General features: G+C 36.6%; 3 protein-coding genes across 4 annotated transcripts; 2 read left to right on the forward strand and 1 right to left on the reverse strand.

Moving 5' to 3' along the window:
- The first annotated feature begins 140 nt into the window (after positions 1-140).
- LOC146452783 (TRPL translocation defect protein 14-like) lies at positions 141-10,483 on the forward strand. Its single transcript, XM_085097643.1, has 13 exons — positions 141-411; positions 2,735-2,802; positions 3,071-3,108; positions 3,677-3,714; positions 4,155-4,283; positions 5,066-5,160; positions 5,233-5,337; positions 5,849-5,926; positions 6,606-6,701; positions 6,795-6,891; positions 7,940-8,034; positions 8,387-8,502; positions 9,335-10,483. Exons 1-13 carry the CDS (start codon positions 312-314, stop codon positions 9,471-9,473), a joined length of 1,194 nt encoding a protein of 397 aa, XP_084953769.1. The 5' UTR covers positions 141-311; the 3' UTR covers positions 9,474-10,483.
- A 681-nt stretch (positions 10,484-11,164) lies between these two features.
- Positions 11,165-15,031, reverse strand: LOC146452784 (actin-related protein 2/3 complex subunit 3-like). Of its 2 annotated transcripts, none has more exons than XM_085097648.1 (8): positions 14,918-15,031; positions 14,734-14,827; positions 14,497-14,573; positions 13,245-13,313; positions 12,790-12,916; positions 12,589-12,683; positions 12,171-12,235; positions 11,165-11,272 (listed from the first exon to the last, which is right to left on the reverse strand). In XM_085097648.1, the coding sequence occupies exons 1-7, from the start codon at positions 14,921-14,923 to the stop codon at positions 12,173-12,175; spliced, it is 531 nt and encodes a 176-aa protein (XP_084953774.1). In that variant the 5' UTR covers positions 14,924-15,031; the 3' UTR covers positions 11,165-11,272; positions 12,171-12,172. The 2 variants fall into 2 exon arrangements, with proteins under 2 accessions (XP_084953774.1, XP_084953773.1); XM_085097647.1 differs by having other exon boundaries at positions 12,161-12,235.
- A 375-nt stretch (positions 15,032-15,406) lies between these two features.
- On the forward strand, positions 15,407-19,175 carry LOC146452785 (cyclin N-terminal domain-containing protein 1-like). Its single transcript, XM_085097419.1, has 6 exons — positions 15,407-15,766; positions 15,893-15,968; positions 16,045-16,210; positions 16,721-16,883; positions 17,649-17,884; positions 18,295-19,175. The coding sequence occupies exons 1-6, from the start codon at positions 15,592-15,594 to the stop codon at positions 18,379-18,381; spliced, it is 903 nt and encodes a 300-aa protein (XP_084953545.1). The 5' UTR covers positions 15,407-15,591; the 3' UTR covers positions 18,382-19,175.
- The last annotated feature ends 97 nt before the right edge of the window (positions 19,176-19,272 follow it).

Raw genomic sequence — 19,272 nt, forward strand, 5'->3', positions numbered from 1 at the left:
TGTAGTTAGTTGCAAGCAGCGTCATCATTATGTGAATTAATTCTGGTACTTGAAACTGAAAGTTTTAAACGTAATTTTATAGTCAATTTTTCGTCAATTTTATTGTCTTTGCATGCCCGCTGACCTGAGCCGCTTTCCCGCGTGTTTTCCCGGGAACTTCGTTGGGCTTTGTTGTGGCCTGTAAATCCTATTTTTTTACACTGCCTGAGGAAGTGGACTGTCCGAATAGTAAATCTGACAACGATATAGGGATTTGAACACAACTGTGCTTTATTATTTGAAAGCTTGACGAACCTTGGTCCGAATTTCAGATGATGTCATCGAAAGCAGCTGTTAATGGTCAGCCGGCCGGCGAGGACGGTGTGAAAGGCAAAAAAACGGCCAGAATGTACAAAGTTGTTCTTACTGGAGGTTTGTTCAATTGATAATCATTTAAGTAATCTGCAAGTAATCTCTTACTTCTCTGCCCATAGTTATCTGCATCGTTCGATCGAAGGTCGTTCGACTTCATGTTCGGCTTGTTCGAGTTCATATTATGCATGTGCTCGTTTTGTTTTGTTTATGAGCAAATGATTGAGCTCTTTTCTAGCGATGGTTGTGAAGCATAAGTGTGCAGATTTCAGCACAGCTTCGCAACGAATTTGTATCGTGGTCAGTGGAACATGAGTGCTCCATTCATTGTAGTGGCGATCAGAGTGGACCGGCATTTTGTGAACAACTAAAGCCAATTCTTGAGCAGTCTTACATGGTGTCGTTTTTTTAACGCAGTGGCTATTCGTACGGCACCCGTACGGCGACTTGTATTTGCTATCTGTACGGGAGTCCGAAGATTTCATAGGATTTCTCTGTAATTCCTGATTCTCGCTTGTCCAAATGATTATACTTACCTTTCGAAGGAATAAGCGAATCTAGTGAGTGCCCTTTCTTTGAGCGAAATAAGTTTGCGTACTCTCTGCTCACTAAGCGAACGAGCCACTCGCGACACTTGGAATTGTTTTGCGCTATATTCACGCACACGTCACGCGATTAGAAGAGACCGTACAGCGACTGGTATTTGCTATTCATTTGGAATTCCTATGAGTACCAGTAAAAATTATCATTAAATTTAAGAATCGCTGACCTGGTTGAGAAATTCAGACAACTGATCCTGACCGGTGGTATACTGATTAAGCAGTTCCGTGGACTCCCGTATTCCCAACCTGTGTGATGCTATTCGTACGGCCAGAAAGCCGTGAAATGGGAGTTTCACTTAATGGAAGAATTTACCTATTGGACACTCGCATTTCCGTACAGAAATTATGTTGAAAATAACAGAACACACCTCTCCTTCTGACACAGGTATAAATTTTCACTGCAATGACTGAAACTGCGCCTACTATAGAAGGAAGAAGAATTCCCGTATAAATAGCAAAAATGCGAATAATTCGTACGGGATTACTAACGTGAGTTCAAATTCATTGAATTACCAAGTTGTCACTTACCCCCCGATCCAAGCCAGTGTATTATAACTGTTTATAAGGTATAAGAAATTCTTTTCGCACATTTTTAAGCTACAGCGTACTAATTGTAGCCAGTTGATCTGTGAAGCAGAGGTTGCGTGACATGTGCGAGTTTATGTTAGTAGCTCGGAAAAAGTTTGAAGTGTCGCGAGTGGCTCGTTCGCTTAGTGAGTAGAGAGTACGCAAACTTATCTCGCTCAAAGAAAGGGCACTCACTGGATTCGCTTATTCCTTCGAAAGGTAAATATAATAATTTGGATAAGCGAGAATCAGGAATTACAGAGAAATCCTATGAAATCTTCGGACTCCCGTACAAATAGCAAGGACAAGTCGCCGTACGGGTGCCGTACGAATAGCCACTGCGTTTTTTTAACGCAAATTATGATCACTTAGTGATAGACTTAAGACTTAAATCTAATCCACAATTTAATGGATGTTTTAAAAGGCATAATAGAACGTACTACCTGCTATGACGGCAACAAAGTTTCCCATCAAGCGTATTTTAAGTCTTAAAAATATGAGTATTATGAAAAGAATTTGTATCTTAGGCGTTATATAATCTCGCTTTCCTCCAATCACGTGTAATAAACCGAAACAGAAATTCCAACTTGATACCCAATGAGATCAAAACTCTCCAATTTATACCCAATCCCTGAGACTAAAATGCTTGAAAAACATACCCCTCACAGTGGCGCATACCTTCATATGGCATATATGTGGGAGTACCCCCTCCCCCTGGGTTTGTTGCCACATGCTGTTTCCATGTGAACAGCAATAGTTACTAAGTGTTTTAATTAAATTCTTTACATTTTTATCACCCATTTATATACCAATAATGTTTGGCAATAATGTTTGTAAAATTTGTACTGGACTGGACTGGAAAATTTGAAAAAAATGTGGATTTATAGAACTCCAATTCCTTTAGAAACCACTAGTGTTGGATGAAGCATTATCAGTGCCAACACTTTTGGCTCATTCAGTCCATTGCACACAGACCTTCTTTTTTAGTTTCTTCTGTTTCACAGTTTTGAAAATATGACTGCTCTCATGTACGGTTGGTTTACGCACATCTTTCCAGAGAACTGCCAAGTGCAAAATAATCCTACCCAGTTTTCATTCAAAAATGAAGTATTAAAACTCATTATCAGGATATAGCACAAGGTTTTGCACTTGCATTTGCCTCAAAACCAATTCCAGTATTAATAATATTAATCTTATGTCAAATAACTTTGAAGGTCCTTGTGCTGGGAAGACAACAGTCCAAGCAATGATGTCAACCTTCTTTGAAAACATTGGCTGGAAGGTGATGAAACTGCATCTTTGTGTTAAAGATGCATTGTACTCTCTCTTGATCTTTCTACATTTTGACAATTATGCTTTGATGAGTAAAATTAATTACCTTTGAGCACACATGCTTCATCTGTTTCCTTTTTTGCTGCACGTGTTCATTTCATGGACATGTCCCCCCTCCCCACCCCATCCACATGGAAAGCCATATCTTCTTTTGGCGGGAGATCAAGTATACAGGAGCTTAATTGAAAATCAAAAAATAATATAATTTTCATTTGCAGGTATATAGGGTTCCCGAAGCAGCCACTGTACTACTGGGGTAAAGTTTAATTTTCATTGCACTTGTTTTTTAATAAAAGTTAGTCTACTTTAATAACAATTCAGTGTTATTTAACAAGTAGATTCCATTTGGCTGTGTGATGCAAGATGACGCCAAATTTGTTGAGAACAAAGAAGTGTACTATGAGCCGCTGGCAGGTAGCGTGACTGATCTGCGATGTTCTCACCAAATTTCAAAAACCTCTGTGTGCTATCAGAGTGCTCGCACACACAACCATATGGAATCTATTTGTTTTATAAATAATTTGCTTGCATATCAGTTTTCCCACACAACATATAGTGATGGTTTGTGTAGACATAAGAGGCCAAAGTTGGTTATTATTATGTTGCTTATATCTATAACAAAAGGGCAAGCCTGTTGGCTAACACAAGGATAAGGCTTGTGATTCTCTAACAAAATTTTATGAGGCAGGACTATGAGAACTTTCTGCAGCTTATGAAATCATCCATGCATCTGTACTCTTTTAGTAATCACAAACTCCTCTAAACCAATCAAAACACAAGTTTTACTCAGTCCATTGTATAAAACGCTATTTTTTTTCTTACAGTGGTGGTGTAAAGTTTACTGATCTTGACGAGGAAGAAGGTATGAAGAACAACATCACATCAAATAAGGAATGATTATTTTTTGAGAAAGATGTTATGTTCATAATTTTGCTAGTAATAAGTATGGGACCCTGATGGGAATTAAACCCATGACGTTCCATATAGACTGGTTTATAGTGTAAGACAGACTTAAGAAAGGGTGGGGTTAACAGTAGCCCTTTGTCGTCCCCCAAAGGTACACCAATTCACTACTTATCATGAATTACTAGCACAGAATACACCTAAGTTGTTGTCTTTCCATTGCAACTCTTCTCGGAATTCCTTCATTATATATTTTACATATTTCAATGGGATTGAAGGAAATGGTGTTCAAAGGGATAATGATGTGGCCTGTGATACTAGGCTTACTTTGTAAGTAATTTTTTAGGCAAACTTATAACTAGCCAGTACTAAGAATAAAATATCCATTGTTCCTTCTAGTTTACACATTTCAAGCAAACCTTATCAAGACTTTGTTGCAGTTGGAGCAGACATTTTTTGACTTGGCAGCGTCATGTCAGAGGGACGTGTTGGTGATAAGTGATAGAGGGGCTATGGATCCATCATCATGTAAGGTCCATCATGGTTCTAAAGCCTTGAGTATTAGACTCCTCAAACCTAAAAACAAATGCTACAAACCCAACCTTATGTTCTGTAGTGGTAGTTTAAATTTTACCACACATTCTGGACATAGGATTAAGTACTCAGTTAATGACATGGGAACTCCATATTCATCGGCATCTAAAAAAATGCATTGTCTTTATTAAAGTGCCGCCCCTCGAATACACCACATTCCTATAGTGTCAAGCAACTCAAATAATCACCAAACTTTCACCAATAAGAAGCTGTTGGACATAGTGCTCAAGGTCAGTGAAGGTTCCTGGGGCTCCACCCAGAATTGGTACTTTTTTCAGGATGGAGGTATACAAAATGGTAGGGATCTCACCAGCTGAAGAAAAGTTTAGGGTAGGGAAAACCGTCATTTAGGTCATTTGTACCATAGGTATGTGAAAGGGGAACTATTTTCTATGGAAGGTATATAAAGGGTTACCTTTCCTTTTGAAAATAATATGATATAAAAAGGTAAGGGTTGGACCTCAGGGCAGAGCCTGCCCATGGAAAACTTTGCTACCTTCCTGCCCCCCCCCCCCCCCCCTCCCCAGATGAAAGTTATTTCACATTTACTACAAAGCAAGATAAATTTTCCAAAATTCAAGCCACTTTATTGAGGGTGAAAAGCTAAAAAATGAAATTGGAAATAAGTGCTGTATGCAGTTGTTTAAGAAACTACTGGCATTTATTTCTCAATATCCAAATAATAACATTAAAAAAATCTCCTTTTTAACTTTCAGACATGAGCTCAGAACAATGGCAGGAACTTCTCGATGATAACAACTGGAACAATGTGTCACTGCGTGATGCACGATATGATCAAGTGATTCATCTGGTAAGTTTTACTGTGAGGCACGATTCTCTACTTCTAATAAACAGTGATTATCAACACATGTTTACTCGGCAGGTATCAGCAGCCCAGGGAGCAGAAGACTTCTACACAACAGCTAATAACCACACAAGAATGGAGCCTGTTGAAGTGGCCAGAAAGTTGGATAAAGTAACACAGCAGGTCTGTTTTGCATTGGTACATTAACACTTCTTTGATCATGATTCTAAGAAAAAAATTGACTGCTTGCTGTCCATTTAATAAAGGGTGTCCACTTAATACTATTAATTATTATAAAAAGGCTTTGAACTTGTACGACGCTGACAACATTAGAACTTGGAGAACAATCTGTCCTAGGTGTAACACAGCAAGGTCTTTCCTATGCCTGCCAACGTGCTGCTTCTAGCAATTTGGTCTCCCGCCTTGTCTCCTCTCAAGTTTTATGCTCACATATTATTAGTTTTAGTTATTAAGCATTTTTTATATAAATAATTAACGAGGGATCCGCTGTAATTGGCTACGCTGTAGTGGTCTCCCTGCCTAATTATTATATCTTTGGTATTTTTTTTTGTTTCTATTGTTTGTTTCTATTCTGTTTGTATTTTAGTTAGGCAAAGCTAAATAAATAAATAAATACAGATTTGACTGTACTTATTAGCTTATTACTAATTAAAAATAATTTTGTTTGTGTAAGGCATGGGTAGGTCACCCATATGTTGATGTCATTGACAACTCTACAAACTTCAACAACAAAGTGCGACGTGCTATTGATGTAAGAACAAATTTTTTTGTTATTATTATTATTAGTTTTTCAAGTAGCTATTGCATGACATCTTTTGGCACTGCACATAATGTTACTTTGCCTACAGCAAACCATTTGAAGTAATCTTTTCACCAATGTGATGTGCCACAATTGAGGGACTGAGAGAACAACTGTCTTATGTCAAATTTTATGTTGATTAGGTGGCCTTCAATTTAATCAAATAACATTGCTGGGTTTTTTTTTTACTTTTTTTTCACTCAGATTCTTTTGCTGACTTGAAATTTTGGCATTGTTTTTCTTGAAAACTAAGCATAAACCAGCAAAACAAGGGATGATCTGAAAAATCAGCTTAAAATAATTTAACAGATGGTTATACTCTGAGCCCTTCAGTAATTTGTTGTTAATCAAGCTTTTAAGTTGCCTGCTTATACAGCCATCTCTCATTGCTCATACAGTAGATGCTACAGGAATTAATGAATCTGCCTCTTGCAGCTGAGACCAGTATTATAAGCTGCTGTATTTATCAGCAAGGCTTTAAATACCAAAAAAATAAGTGGCATTTACTTGCAGGTCGAGCCAATTAAAGCAGTTTGGGATGGGATATGGGATGAACATTGAGTGGTCAATACTTCACTCTCAATAACATTCTTGAGGCCAAAAGTTGAAATGATGTTTTGAATTTTTTCAGGCTGTTTGCAACAAAATGGGTTTAAATACTGGTGATCGTCTATCGCCAGAGAGTATTAAAAGAAAGTTCCTGGTTTCAAGTCTTCCAGATGACAAGGTGACACATTTGTTTACATCTTTTAACATTACTTTTATTGTCAACTCCTAACGCAGATTACACTGTTGTATTATTTTTTTTTCTTTTTTTAAGGCTTTCCCTACTTTTCAAGACTTTGATGTGGTTCATGATTATCTTTCAACTTCAAATCCCAAGAGTCAAGCCCGGCTGAGGAGAAGAGGACAAAATGGCAAGTTTGGTTTTTAATGTCTTTACTCGTGATAGTTCCTTACAAGTAGTAGAAGTTGCTATGTTCTTTTAGCCTTCATGGTACGGCAAAAACGCTTGTATTTGTTTAATTTTATAATAAATTATTGTGGAATCAATATTTTTTTTAATCCATTTGAATCATATCACATTTTGCTAGGTAAGATGAAGATCAGTGTTTCCATACTGAATTTGCTTATTGGTGATCTTCAGGGTAAAGTTATGCATCACCTTTACCACACAGCCACATGGCAAATAGTGTTGCAGTTCACTCATTAAAGTGCAACTAACCCCCCAATTTTTTTTCGCTTAACATATTCTCCTAATTGCCCTGATCATTTGTGTGAAAAACGTTTTGAGATTGATAAAATCCTTGGCCTTTTGAAGTTTGACTTTCTAGACCTGCCACCACCTATTTAGGAACCTGGGTCAAGTTATGTTGTGATGTCATCAAAGGAATAAACACGAGTTGTTTCGCAAGCATTTGTCGGTGCTTCGATCGAAACACATATTTCTTTCGCATATTTCATCGCCATATTATCTTCAAAAGCATCAAGATTTTAACAACGCAATCATGTCACAACAAGTCCTTCGATGACGTGACAACTTGTCACAGCCAAACTAGGCCCATTCTCCCTTTACATGCGGACGCAGGTCAAAGAAGCACAAAATTTTCCAAATTTGAAAATTCATGAAAAAAAGAGGAAAAAGCTATACAGCAACAATTTTTTCGCACAAATGATCAGGCCGATGACAAGAATATATAATATATATAATATAATATATGTTTCATATATTCATTTTCAAGGAGAATATGTTAAGCCAAAAAAAAATTGGGGGGTTAGTTGCACTTTACGAGAGTAGAAAATTCTAGAAATTATTGCCCAAAATGTACAATGGAGATCCATGGTGGATGACCCATGTGCAGAAGCTTCAGGATGGCCTCTGTTACTACTCACATTTTCTGAGTACCAGGTAAAGTTTTAGCTTTCAGAACCATGGCAATAAGACAGGTTTTCTTTGTTGTTTAGGTCAGTACACCTACATGCATACTTTAAGAAAAGAAACCAAGTTCAACGGACAAGTTGTGGAAGTACGAACTAATTTATCAGCAAAGGATTATGAGGTCAGCAAGTTGTAATCAATTTAACACACATTTTTTCATGCATGTATTTATCAGTATCGTTGTTGTTGTTGTTATTGTATTCATTAGCCTGACAGACGGTGCAGAGTTCCATTCTTTTTAGGTGAAGTAAAACTAGAAATTCAAAACTAGATTTGCCAATGAAAACGTAATTTTAATGTTCAATGTTGTCAATGATGCTCATGTGAAGTATAGTTTCTGAACCAGGCCTAATGGTAAGTTCCCATAAGCCAAAAAAAACTCAATGCACTCTATTTTCCTATCTCATAATCCTCTGGTGATCCTGGGACACAGTGGTATAGTTAACTAAATAATGAGTTTTCTTTTACCATAGAGGCTGTATTCTCAGCTTGATCACACTCGCCAGTCAGTGTACAAGACAAGGAGATGCTTCTTATGGAAAAACCAATACTTTCAGTTGGACATCTACAATGAACCATGTCATCCAAGGTATGTAGATGCATTTAGCATGTTGAGTGGATTTCTGGGTTGCCAATGTTGTGTATACTCTGAGGATGCCCTCAGTCTACGTCATTTTCATAAATGTTTTTTTATTTAAATCATGGACTTTATTTCGCATCCTAACAGGTTCTCTGCCAGTATATCTTTAGTTTTCACACTTCTATATAATTCCCAGTTCATTCTGAATCCAACCGTATGACGGTGGGTTTTATAGTCTGATAAGACCATTACATAATCTAAGAAGGACGTTTCTTTGTTTGTGTGGTTTAGTACCCTATGGCAGATAAAAATAATCTAAATTTTTTCATTTCATCAAGTTCAACAGTAGGCTTTGAAGTCAGTTTTGATTCAGGGTGGTGTGCAAGGTTATTCAAAAAGTTTCTTGAGTACTTACATCTAATGCTGGCTTAGTATTGTGTTTATTGGCTCACTAACTGGTATTCTATTTCCTATCTTGATTGATGATTGATTGATTGATTGATTGATTGATTGATTGATTGATTGATTGATTGATTGATTGATTGATTGATTGATTGCTAGTTTTATATCTACTTGTTTGTTTCTTTTTTCTTCCTTGTGTATTACAACCCAGATAAAGCATGATAATATTAAATATTAATTTTGTAACTACTCAGCTTGTGTAGTTCTTAGTGAGTAGTTGTTAATTTTTATTTAATTGTACTTTATATTTGTGGCAAATTAAGGTGTGATTGTAGCCCAAGCTTCTGAGTTTACTTTCTGCTTCATATGATCTTTTACCACTTGCAGCAAGGAAAGTATGATACAATATCAAACTGATATCTTTATTTTGCATTAACAGGTGCAAGGGGCTACTCATTCTTGAAACCTACACTACCAAAACCGGAGACAGCATGGAGAGACCAGATTTCCTGAACATTGCAAAGGAAGTTACAGGAGATCCACTTTACTCCATGTTTCACTTATCACTTAAAAAATAAGCATGACAGGTATTTTATGAATTAATCTACAATTACCAATTGAAAGCAAATTTTTTTTCAATGTGTGTTTATTGATGAATGGTCAGCTGTGAGTACCTAGGTCTACTTTGTCCTGTAGTGTATGAAATACAGCAATTATTTATTAATCAGGCCTTTGTATATCTTATGGTCTACTGCATGACATAATAATAGGTTGGGAGTTCAGTATGGTCATAATAATAATTATTGTGATTTTTTAATTTTCATGATATTTACACAAGGAATTTAATATATGAATAATTGTTTATTCAGATTTTACATATTCATGAATTCTTGTATTATAGCTAATTTATGAATAACGTTACTCGAGTGAGGTTTGTTAAGATGTTTCTAAGTCGTTGCTGAATTTCTGAAGTCAAAAACTGTATGTACATGTGGAAAGTTCTTAAAACTGATCAGTTTTAATTAGTACTTATTTAACACTAAGCACAGAAATGGAATGTTTAAGAGGTGCTATCTAAGGTGAATCTTTGTTTACACTTTTTGCCTCATTAACATATGCTCCTCACTATCTGATGACGCTAATAAAATAAAAACTCTGAATATTGAAGGGGTATAACAGTTTCAGTTTTCTCTGAGAATTTGAGCCCAATACATCGAATGGTTTCGGAGAAATTGTCTTCTAAAACTCGAAATTTTACAGAGAATGTATGGCTCATTAACTTTTTTGCCACCCAGCAATTTCGCAGTTTTTGTTGGCTGATATTTCCTTCAATATCGCTTGCAAAGGGCTGAAAATTGCACAAAATGCTCAAATTAATCAGCTCTTTCGACTTTTGCATTTAGTTCATATATACAGCCACGGCTTCTATGAGTTTAGTCGTATGCAAATGAGGAAAAATGTAAACAATGACATCAGCAAAGATTCGCCTATAGATGTCGTAGTAAACGCAAATGCTGTTGAGGTGTAGTTTTAGCCAGTAGCAGTGCTTATAGTTTTTCTGATTGCATAATAAATAATCAGAAACTAACTGGTCTGGATATTTTATTTTGTGGATATTTTCCCGCCATAGCTATCACTTGTTCAGTCCAATTGAATTCAGTCAACGCAGAAATACCTTGGGTGTTGGGAATGATGTGCTTTTGATTCTTTCTTACCTTTTTATTATCGGGTTGAAATTTAACAGCCAATTCAAAGAAATGATGAATTGAAAGGGTGTGCGGAATAGGGCCCTGAGTGACTTTTTGTGTAAGGTCAAATTTTCCTTTTGTTTTACAAGTCAATACCAGGCAATTTAGAAGGAGAATCTAGCAAATTATCAGAAGTCACTTAGAGCTTTTATCAGGCACCCCTTCTATAATTGAATTCAAGGTTGTTTCCTAACAAAAATTTCAAGGAACCCACAAGGCCAAAAGCCAAGAATCTTGGCACCCAACATGTGAAGTGTTACAGTGTAGGTGCTGCTGCAAAACATTAAGGCGTCCCAGGCTACCAGGCAGCAGCCTTGGAATTGCACAGGGAAGAACTTTGACAGCTAAAAGGGGCCTTCAATTTAATGACATTTGCTGCTGTTGCGGTTTTGATTACCTTTTCTTGTCAATTAATTTTTGATCAATCACCATGCTTTTCAAGGCATTAAAAAAATTAAGAATAAACGTCATCCAATTCTTTGCAGATATGAAATTGTGAACCACACAAGTGACGACTGTGATTTTATAATTTGTAGAAACATTTTATTTTAAACTGAAAAATTCACAAGTTGCACTGTTTTTTATCTTTACAAGTTGCCTGTTTTCCATGTAACAGGTACTTTCAAAACCTGGAAAGAAAATTCAAAGAATTTTGTTCAGTTTTAGTTTTTTGTCCTAAACATTTAGTTCTACATATGAAGGAATTGATAACTTCAAAGGAGAAAAAAGATTCACGCTCCAACGTCTTGTGAACCAAAACTTAAGTGAGAAAGATGAGTTGCCACAAGTTTCCCAGAAGCTCAGTCGTAACTTTTGATTGCCATCACACACCAAGATTTTTCTTTGTCCTGCACTTTTTACATGATGTCATCACATTTTTTTTGTAATTTGTTACTACTATTGAACTTAATTAACTTTGAATTTGGATAGTTAGATTATGTTACTTGAAATAAAAGTTAAATCTAATGTTCATCATGTCACAAGTGCAGGACAAACACAACCGCCCAGGATCTTTGCAATATTCAAAATGGCCACACAGAGAAGACCCTGGAACATGGTACAAAATACTCCACAAATCTGGAGTATTTGTCATGTGAACACTTGATTTTCATCTTCAGTACACCTTTTCCAGGATCAGTATTTTGTCTATCACAAAGACCTTGAAGATGAGACTGGGACAAAGTCAAAATCTCAGTTTGCAAGGGCAACAAAAAGCCATGACCTTCGACACACAGATCAGGTCCCTTACAACCAATGAGCTACTGAGAAACTCATGGTGAGCTAGACCATTTACTAAGTTCCTGAACTCTACAAGAATCAGCAATGTTGAAAGTATCCTTTGCAGTGATAAATAAAGAATACAGCAGCTATTTAATTAAAAGACAATTGCATGTAACAAAAACAGAGAAACAGAAACTTTGGGTATTGTTTGATCCTTAAGTGTTGGGCCTCTCCAACTTGTAACTGGGTCCTATTTGGCACATTGCTTTTATTTTGATTAACTAGTATTTACAAACCTTTTCTTACCACTACTGCCCAGGACCTGAGAGACTCTTGTCCATAAACTTCCTCTTGACAAAGCACATCCACCACTGAAAAGACATTATATTTGCTACAATAAATTTGAGACCACCAGCACTTACATTACTGACAAAGACTGACCTACTGATAAAAGCACTTATTATATCTCTCAGTTTATAGTACACACAGTGTGAATGGTCGATTTTGTAGGCCGTATTTCACTGTACAGCCCACTTAATTTGAAAGTTGTTCCTTTCCTGTACACCTGACTAACCTCAGAGGTATTATAAATATCTTACCAACCTTGTTTTCTCGTTCCGTACAGTAAGTTACGGATCCTAGTTTTTTCCCGTTGATTTATGTCCCGCACGCTTCGCGCTCAGGTTAGTTAGAGGTAATAAATAATTATTGGAGTACCACCTACCTTCGATGGTTTATCTGTCTTGGAATCAAACACAGCTTCAACAAGCCTCCCGCCAAGTTCTTGTCTTAATTGGGTCAGGTAGGAGCGCATGGTGTCTATTTAAAAACAAATGGGGAAAATCATATCAGCAGGCCACACACCTTGACAACCATCTTGATTAAATCAAGAAAATAACTAAAATCCAGGAACATCCATTTTAACCTGCTTCTGACTTAGTTGCTGGTTTTTGGTACATTGCATTCAGTGGAAACCTGCTGTCTCCTGGAAGGTCAAAATTGGCAATTGCCAAGGTCTGCATCTCTTTCTTAGCATCCACCTTTGACTGGCACTGAAATAAAACAGATTTATACTCTTAGTCATAAGCCTGGCAAGCTAAAGGTATTTCCTAAACTGACTAAACTTACAATATCACACAATTTTTAAAAATCTACACTTTTGGTTGCTTTGGAAAATGTTTTCTTCCAAACAGTAAGTTTTTGGCTTTCTAAAAACCAGGGACAAGATTGAGTTTTACTAATTCCTAACAGTAAGAACTGTTTTCAAACACTGTTATTCACTCATGAGCATTCACTGCCCTCAGCCTATTGTGATATCTGCATTTATTCATTTCAAAGAATATTCCAAAATATATTGATAATAAGCAACTCTAACTTTACCTTTTGAAGCTTCTTCAAACATTCTGAGATGTATAGTGTCAGATAAATCAAAACACGATCTGCTGGACTCTGAAAGATAGTGATTATAAATTATTGGAGTTAATAAGTTTGCCTTTCTTTAAAGTGAACGCTTGTTGTTGCCAATCTGTTAACCTATTGTCCATGTAATGCCTCTCTCAGTATTTGTCACTGTTAGTTACAGTTAACTCTTGTTATTAATAGCGGATGCCCTCGGGACTGTCCATAATAGAGAGAGTCCACAATAGTGCACTTTGAAGATCAGTACAGACACCTTGGACGCCAATGAACGACATACTTATATTTTTTTCTGTTTGTCACCATTTCTGTTGAAAACACAAGCCAACAGAAGAATTCAATGCATCCAAGATGTCAGTAGTAACAACAATAAAACAATAAAAATTTTATTTTAGGACCACATGAAGTGTCCATAATTCCAAAAAAGTGGAAGTTATTTCCATACATTTTTAATTTCTTTGGAGTTTTGGCCAGGGATTCAGCTCCTGCCATTAATAGAGGTGTGTCCGCAAGGTGAGAGTTTACTGTAGTAATTTACATATTGTACTTGCCATGTCAGTATTTAATTTTAAACAACAGCTATCACTCTCGTAGGTATATTGAGTAGTTACAGAAATTATCCATGTCAAACCCTAAAGGGTTTTTCTCCCAAGACCCCCTCGCACCCCTTTGGAAATTCCATTTTACATGTAGCTTCATACTTTTCTTTTACAATTTTGGCTGGACAAAAAAGTTCAAATTCCCCATCCCACTCAGGTAAAGTTAAATCCCCAACTCCACGGGAAAGCCTTTTGCACCAAATGCCCTACTTCCCAGGCACAGGAAATGGCCAAATGCTCCCAGGGGTATATTGAAGGTTCAAACTGATTGACGCATTACCTGCAGCTAGTGTGGGAGCTATGAAGCAAATGCACAGTAAATGTGAAGACACATTTAAAACCTAGCTAGTGTTTGCAATGTTTTTTTGCCAGACACTTTGTTGGGGAGGATTTTTACACAAAATTACCAGTCATCTGCAAATGACTGCTATTTACATATCCTTGCATTCACATTGAAATACACTACTTTAAAACATACGTCAGGGAAATGAAGTAAAAATCAACTAATACAAGTTTACCAAGATATTCTGCAAACATGGAGGGCCAGAGTGATTTTATATCAATCTTTGCCTAATTAACTCTAAAAACCACAATGTCTCAGATGTAAAAATAAGTACCTTGATTTCATAACTTTTAAAAAACACGTTGGCTTTAAAGTAGTTGAGTGCCTCGTCGATTATATCGGTACTGCCATCTGAAAAGCACAAATTAATGGCGCCATCATCAGTGGCAATTGCAACATTCCCACGGTAAAATCTCTTAAATAAAGTTCAAACTTTTTTCACTCGAAGTTAACTTGCAATACTCATTATTGTAAATACCAAACCATAGTAAGTGAAAGAGTTTTAATATACCTCCCGGTGGTGCTGGCCCTTTGAACTTGGTGTTGATGGGAAGCAGCGCCATGTTGCCTATGGAGCTGGGCGCTTCCAATGACGAATGATACGCCTGAAGTAAATCAAAAAAGAGAAGCGTCAAATACGGTACAGGTCTTTCCCGTTACCTAGTGAAGTATTATCGGGTAATAAAAGCACTTACCGGCATTGTAAAACCTAGAAATAAACAGAAACAACCCGATCCAACGTTAGGAGGAAGTGAACCCTCCTTCGTCGCTGTCCATATATGGAAGTTGTCATTCCTTCGTACCCAGACCGCTAGCAGACCATCTCTGTTTACCGTTGGAGGACCGTGGCAGCTTCAATATTCTCTGTTCAGTCATTCTTCTCAACCTATCATGTATCATCATTTTAAATATTGTAACAGTTTTTTCCATTTTCGTTAAGATTTAAAAACAATAACTGTTTGCCGTTTGCCTCACTATTTTTGTGAAAATTCTTTGATCTGCATTTTTTTTTATCTATTTTTTACATGTAAAGCTGTTTGCCATTTTCAACCTTTCAAAAAAGAAAGCTTCATGCTGTTTACTCCGGCGCTAATTAATATTTTATTTGTTTTTCTTCTTTCAAAACTAAATGTGCAAATTCTTCTAAATATTTGACTCCGTTGTTGGCTCACGGCGCGCGCGCGGCTGCCAGGATTTTCCCGCCAAAAAAAGGCGCGCTTTTTGAAAGAAAACAGACGGACAGCGTGCGTAAGTAATAAAGAGCTCAACTCAATGAAAAGTGTTGCTTATAAATTCGGACAACTATGGATCGCCCATTAACGTCTCTTTTTTGCTAAAGTAAAGACTGAAGTTTGAAATTTTTTTTAAAATGTATAAAAGCAGAATTTTCGGTACTCCACCCGAGCCTGTCTTCAACATGAAGTCGGCATGTTTACCACCCGAGTTGCTGGAAGAAGCATTGTATGTTTTAGCTGATGAGAATGAAAAAAGTATGGATGATGCCAATGGAATACAGGGATTTTTTAAAGATGGAAAAACGGCAGGTAATTGGCTAAAACTGTATTTTACGTATTTGACGTAATTACCAATGAAAACCACAGTCTAGAGCCACAAAAAAATGACAGAAACAAAACGAAACATGCTTATTTCGTCGCATTTTCTCTTTTCAGAATACGTTTTTCTCCTATGTGAAGAAATGGGCCTGCCATCACAAACGCGCTTTTTAGCAATTGAAATTTTTGATAGGTAGGTGAAATTTTTAACCTACTTTTTTATTTTTTTTTTAAATAATGAAGCTGACATATGAAAATTTTTACCGTAGGTTTATGGCAAAGCACGTGTGTGGTCTCTACGAACTTATACGTTCAAATTCAGATACTAACCTGCAAAGAAACTGGAAAGAGGTGGAAAACAGAGTGAAAACACAGCTACCTCTAAGAGTAATGTCTTGTGTACAGCTTGCAAGCAAGCTGACTTCGCATTATAAGGTAGAGAGTTAGAAAGAATCTGAAAAGTTATAGCATGAACTTGCATGTACTAATTAGCTTGTCAAACATAAATTCACATGATTTTTATTAAATGTACATTTTAGCCTCAGTCTTAGGGGAAGGGTCGGGGAAGGGTTAATTTGAGTATTTAGGAGTTAAAATTTTAGTCTCCACCCCAGTTGATTTTGGTCTGGAACTACAAGAATGTACCAAATAGTCATCAAATTATGTTCTGCATTTCAAAAAATGTGAGTGACTTGACTTGACCTTGGAACAGAATTTGGGACTTGATCTGAAAATACAACATCCACGCTAGCGGTAAAATCTTATTTTTGTCTCAAATAGTGGTTTGAGCTCTGGGTGGAAGTAGCCCTTGTCACTCTTTGGAGTCTCTGGCTTTCCCTCTCACGTAATAATGAGATAAATGCTATTTCTTGCTTTGGACAACAATAATCTTATAATTATTAGATAGCAAGTCATAATTGTTTGTTTATTTCAATGTTCTCACAGGCAATAACTCCAAGTAAAGGTCAGAGGTTCCTTAATTCCATTGGCCATTGTTACACACTTGGAAGTATAGTGAAGTCGGAGCTACGAATCCTGAAAACCTTAGACTACCATATCTTAATCACAACACCATTGACGTTCCTGGAAACAATCCTAGAAATACTGGGTGAGTGAAGGGGGGCAGTTACATTTGCATACTAACACGTTTTTGCCGATTTAACAAAGGTGTTAGACAACAGCACCTAGTTACACTGGATGGACGTCCAGTACTTTGCACTGGGTGTTAGCCTGAAGCAAGTTAGGGTTGGAGGGGTTTAGGGGGGGGGGGGGATGGAACTGTTAAAGGAAAAAAAGTTTTCCCCTATGATAATTTTCTTTGACAAAAGGGGAACCTGAGATCGACTTAAGGACGGTGCCTACTAATACTGAAATATTTTTGTGCGGTTTATGACTGCGGGAAAAGTAAATCTTAGCAAGGGCTATTAAAATCCAAAAAGAAAATTGGGGGTAACCACGCATTTTTTAGAGATAAATAAGCAACAATTATTCTAAAAAGTAGTAAAAAACAAAGCCATGTATGGCATTTTTTTCCAAATTGAAGCTTTGTATCTCTGAAAAATGCATAGCTACCCCTAATTTTCGTTTTGGATACCGAAATTCTACTTTCTCCACATCGTTTTAAACCACGCAAAAATATCCCTGTATAAGTTGGCACCACCCATAGGAACCCCGAGTATCCCGAGAGGCGCAGAACGTATGCGCAGTAACAAAAGTAGCAAGCAGTTTGGCCATTATAGTGTATAAGTCATCATGTACTGACTTAAAAGGTCCTTAAATGTATTATCAGTATCATCGACATTACACTTGTTCCACTTAACACCAACAGTTCATAAGAAAAAAAAAACAGACAAATGTTTTATTTTTCATTCAGGACACAATGACTCCCATGCTCAAGTAAAACTTCTCCACGAAGCCAGTGTCAAGCTCCTTGACATAGTTTACCTTAAGTATGAAGAAATCTACAGCAAGCTGTGTATGGCTGCTACTGGAGAGAGTTGTATCAATGACAGGCAAAAGCTATCTGTTTTAGCTAATGACCTCATGCTACTGGCAGTATCAGTCATTGGAGCAGCATCCTACATTGTAAACCAGGCGACAAGTGACATGGTTAGTGTGACATGTTTCAATTCAGACTTAAAACAAAGATTTCTTTATGACAAAAAGATGAAAAGTTGCATTTCCAAAAATCCTTTAAGACTAGGTAAATAGCTATCATCTTTTAATGCACTCATTAAATTACCATAGCGTACCTTCAGGTATCTTTTGTCTGCAGGCAGGAATTGCTCAAATTTTTATTATTAAGTGAATGCCAAAAATATTTTTTTTCCATTCTACTACCATATTCATTTTACTTATGTTATTATAAGTCACCAGACACTACACTGATAGAAGGCACATCCTCTTTTCCAGTTACCCAAATTGTTTCTTTAATCCTCCCCTTGGATCTTGTTGCATATTTCTGGATAATCTGTATTTAACATTTACCACAGACTAATGCAGCTTTTGTTGGTCTGTAGGTTGTAGAGCAACTTGGACGGATCACTCAGATCCCAGTGGATGACGTTCTAGATTTTGCTACAATTATTATAGAGCATACATTGTAATCAGACAACATTCCAGAAACAAAGTTGAAAATATGCTTAAACACAGTTATGAAAAACCGACAGTGCATAACTGTATTTCCTCGAATGATCAAATCTATTGGTTAATTGCTTCCCTTTTGAGGAATTTATTGAAACTACGCCTAAATTTACCTTGAATAATAATAGCCTTCCTTGAGTAATCATGGAATAATTACACCCTTCTGGAGCACATAAAGGTGAATGCTCTTTCAAAATATGAATCTCACAAAAGTTTAGTTAAATTTCACGATTCTTGCACTTTTTCAGACACCTCAGTCTTGATTACTTGTTCAAGGCTGAGAAAGTCTTGGAATCGCAGACGAGAATGCTGGTTTCCCCCCACCTTGCAAAGTGTTGATTCATCATTCACCAATCCCAAATTATTTCTTGGTTATTATTCAAGCAAACATAGCAAATGATGTTTTGTTAATTACATGTAAATTAAACCCAAATTTGTTCAGTGTGCATTATTTCTGTATCAAAATTTGAATATTTTGCGAATATTCCAAACAAACAATTATTAAATATTTGTCATGTTCACCTTAGCTAACAAACAAACTTCAGAATAAACAATTTTTTTACAGAAATGTAATTTATTTTCCTTAGAAACAGGACTGTACAGACCCTCAGAGATAACATTAGCAAAACAGCATCAGTTTCAATCAAGACACATGCAAATTTACCGTGGGTGTCAGAGGTTTTTCTTTTTCATTTGCAAGAGACAGCCTGGCCACGAAAGCTTGATCTTTTCACTTCCACAACAGCCAGCAACTAAACTTTTTATACGTGGAAACGCATTTCTGAGCACTTATAGCTGTCAATTAAATTAAGTTGTCCATTTAAAATAGTCGTCGATAACAATTTGACTTCTCT

The sequence above is a fragment of the Pavona decussata genome, unplaced genomic scaffold, assembly GCF_977016875.1.
Source record: "Pavona decussata unplaced genomic scaffold, jaPavDecu1.1 SCAFFOLD_366, whole genome shotgun sequence".
Lineage (NCBI taxonomy): Eukaryota > Metazoa > Cnidaria > Anthozoa > Scleractinia > Agariciidae > Pavona > Pavona decussata.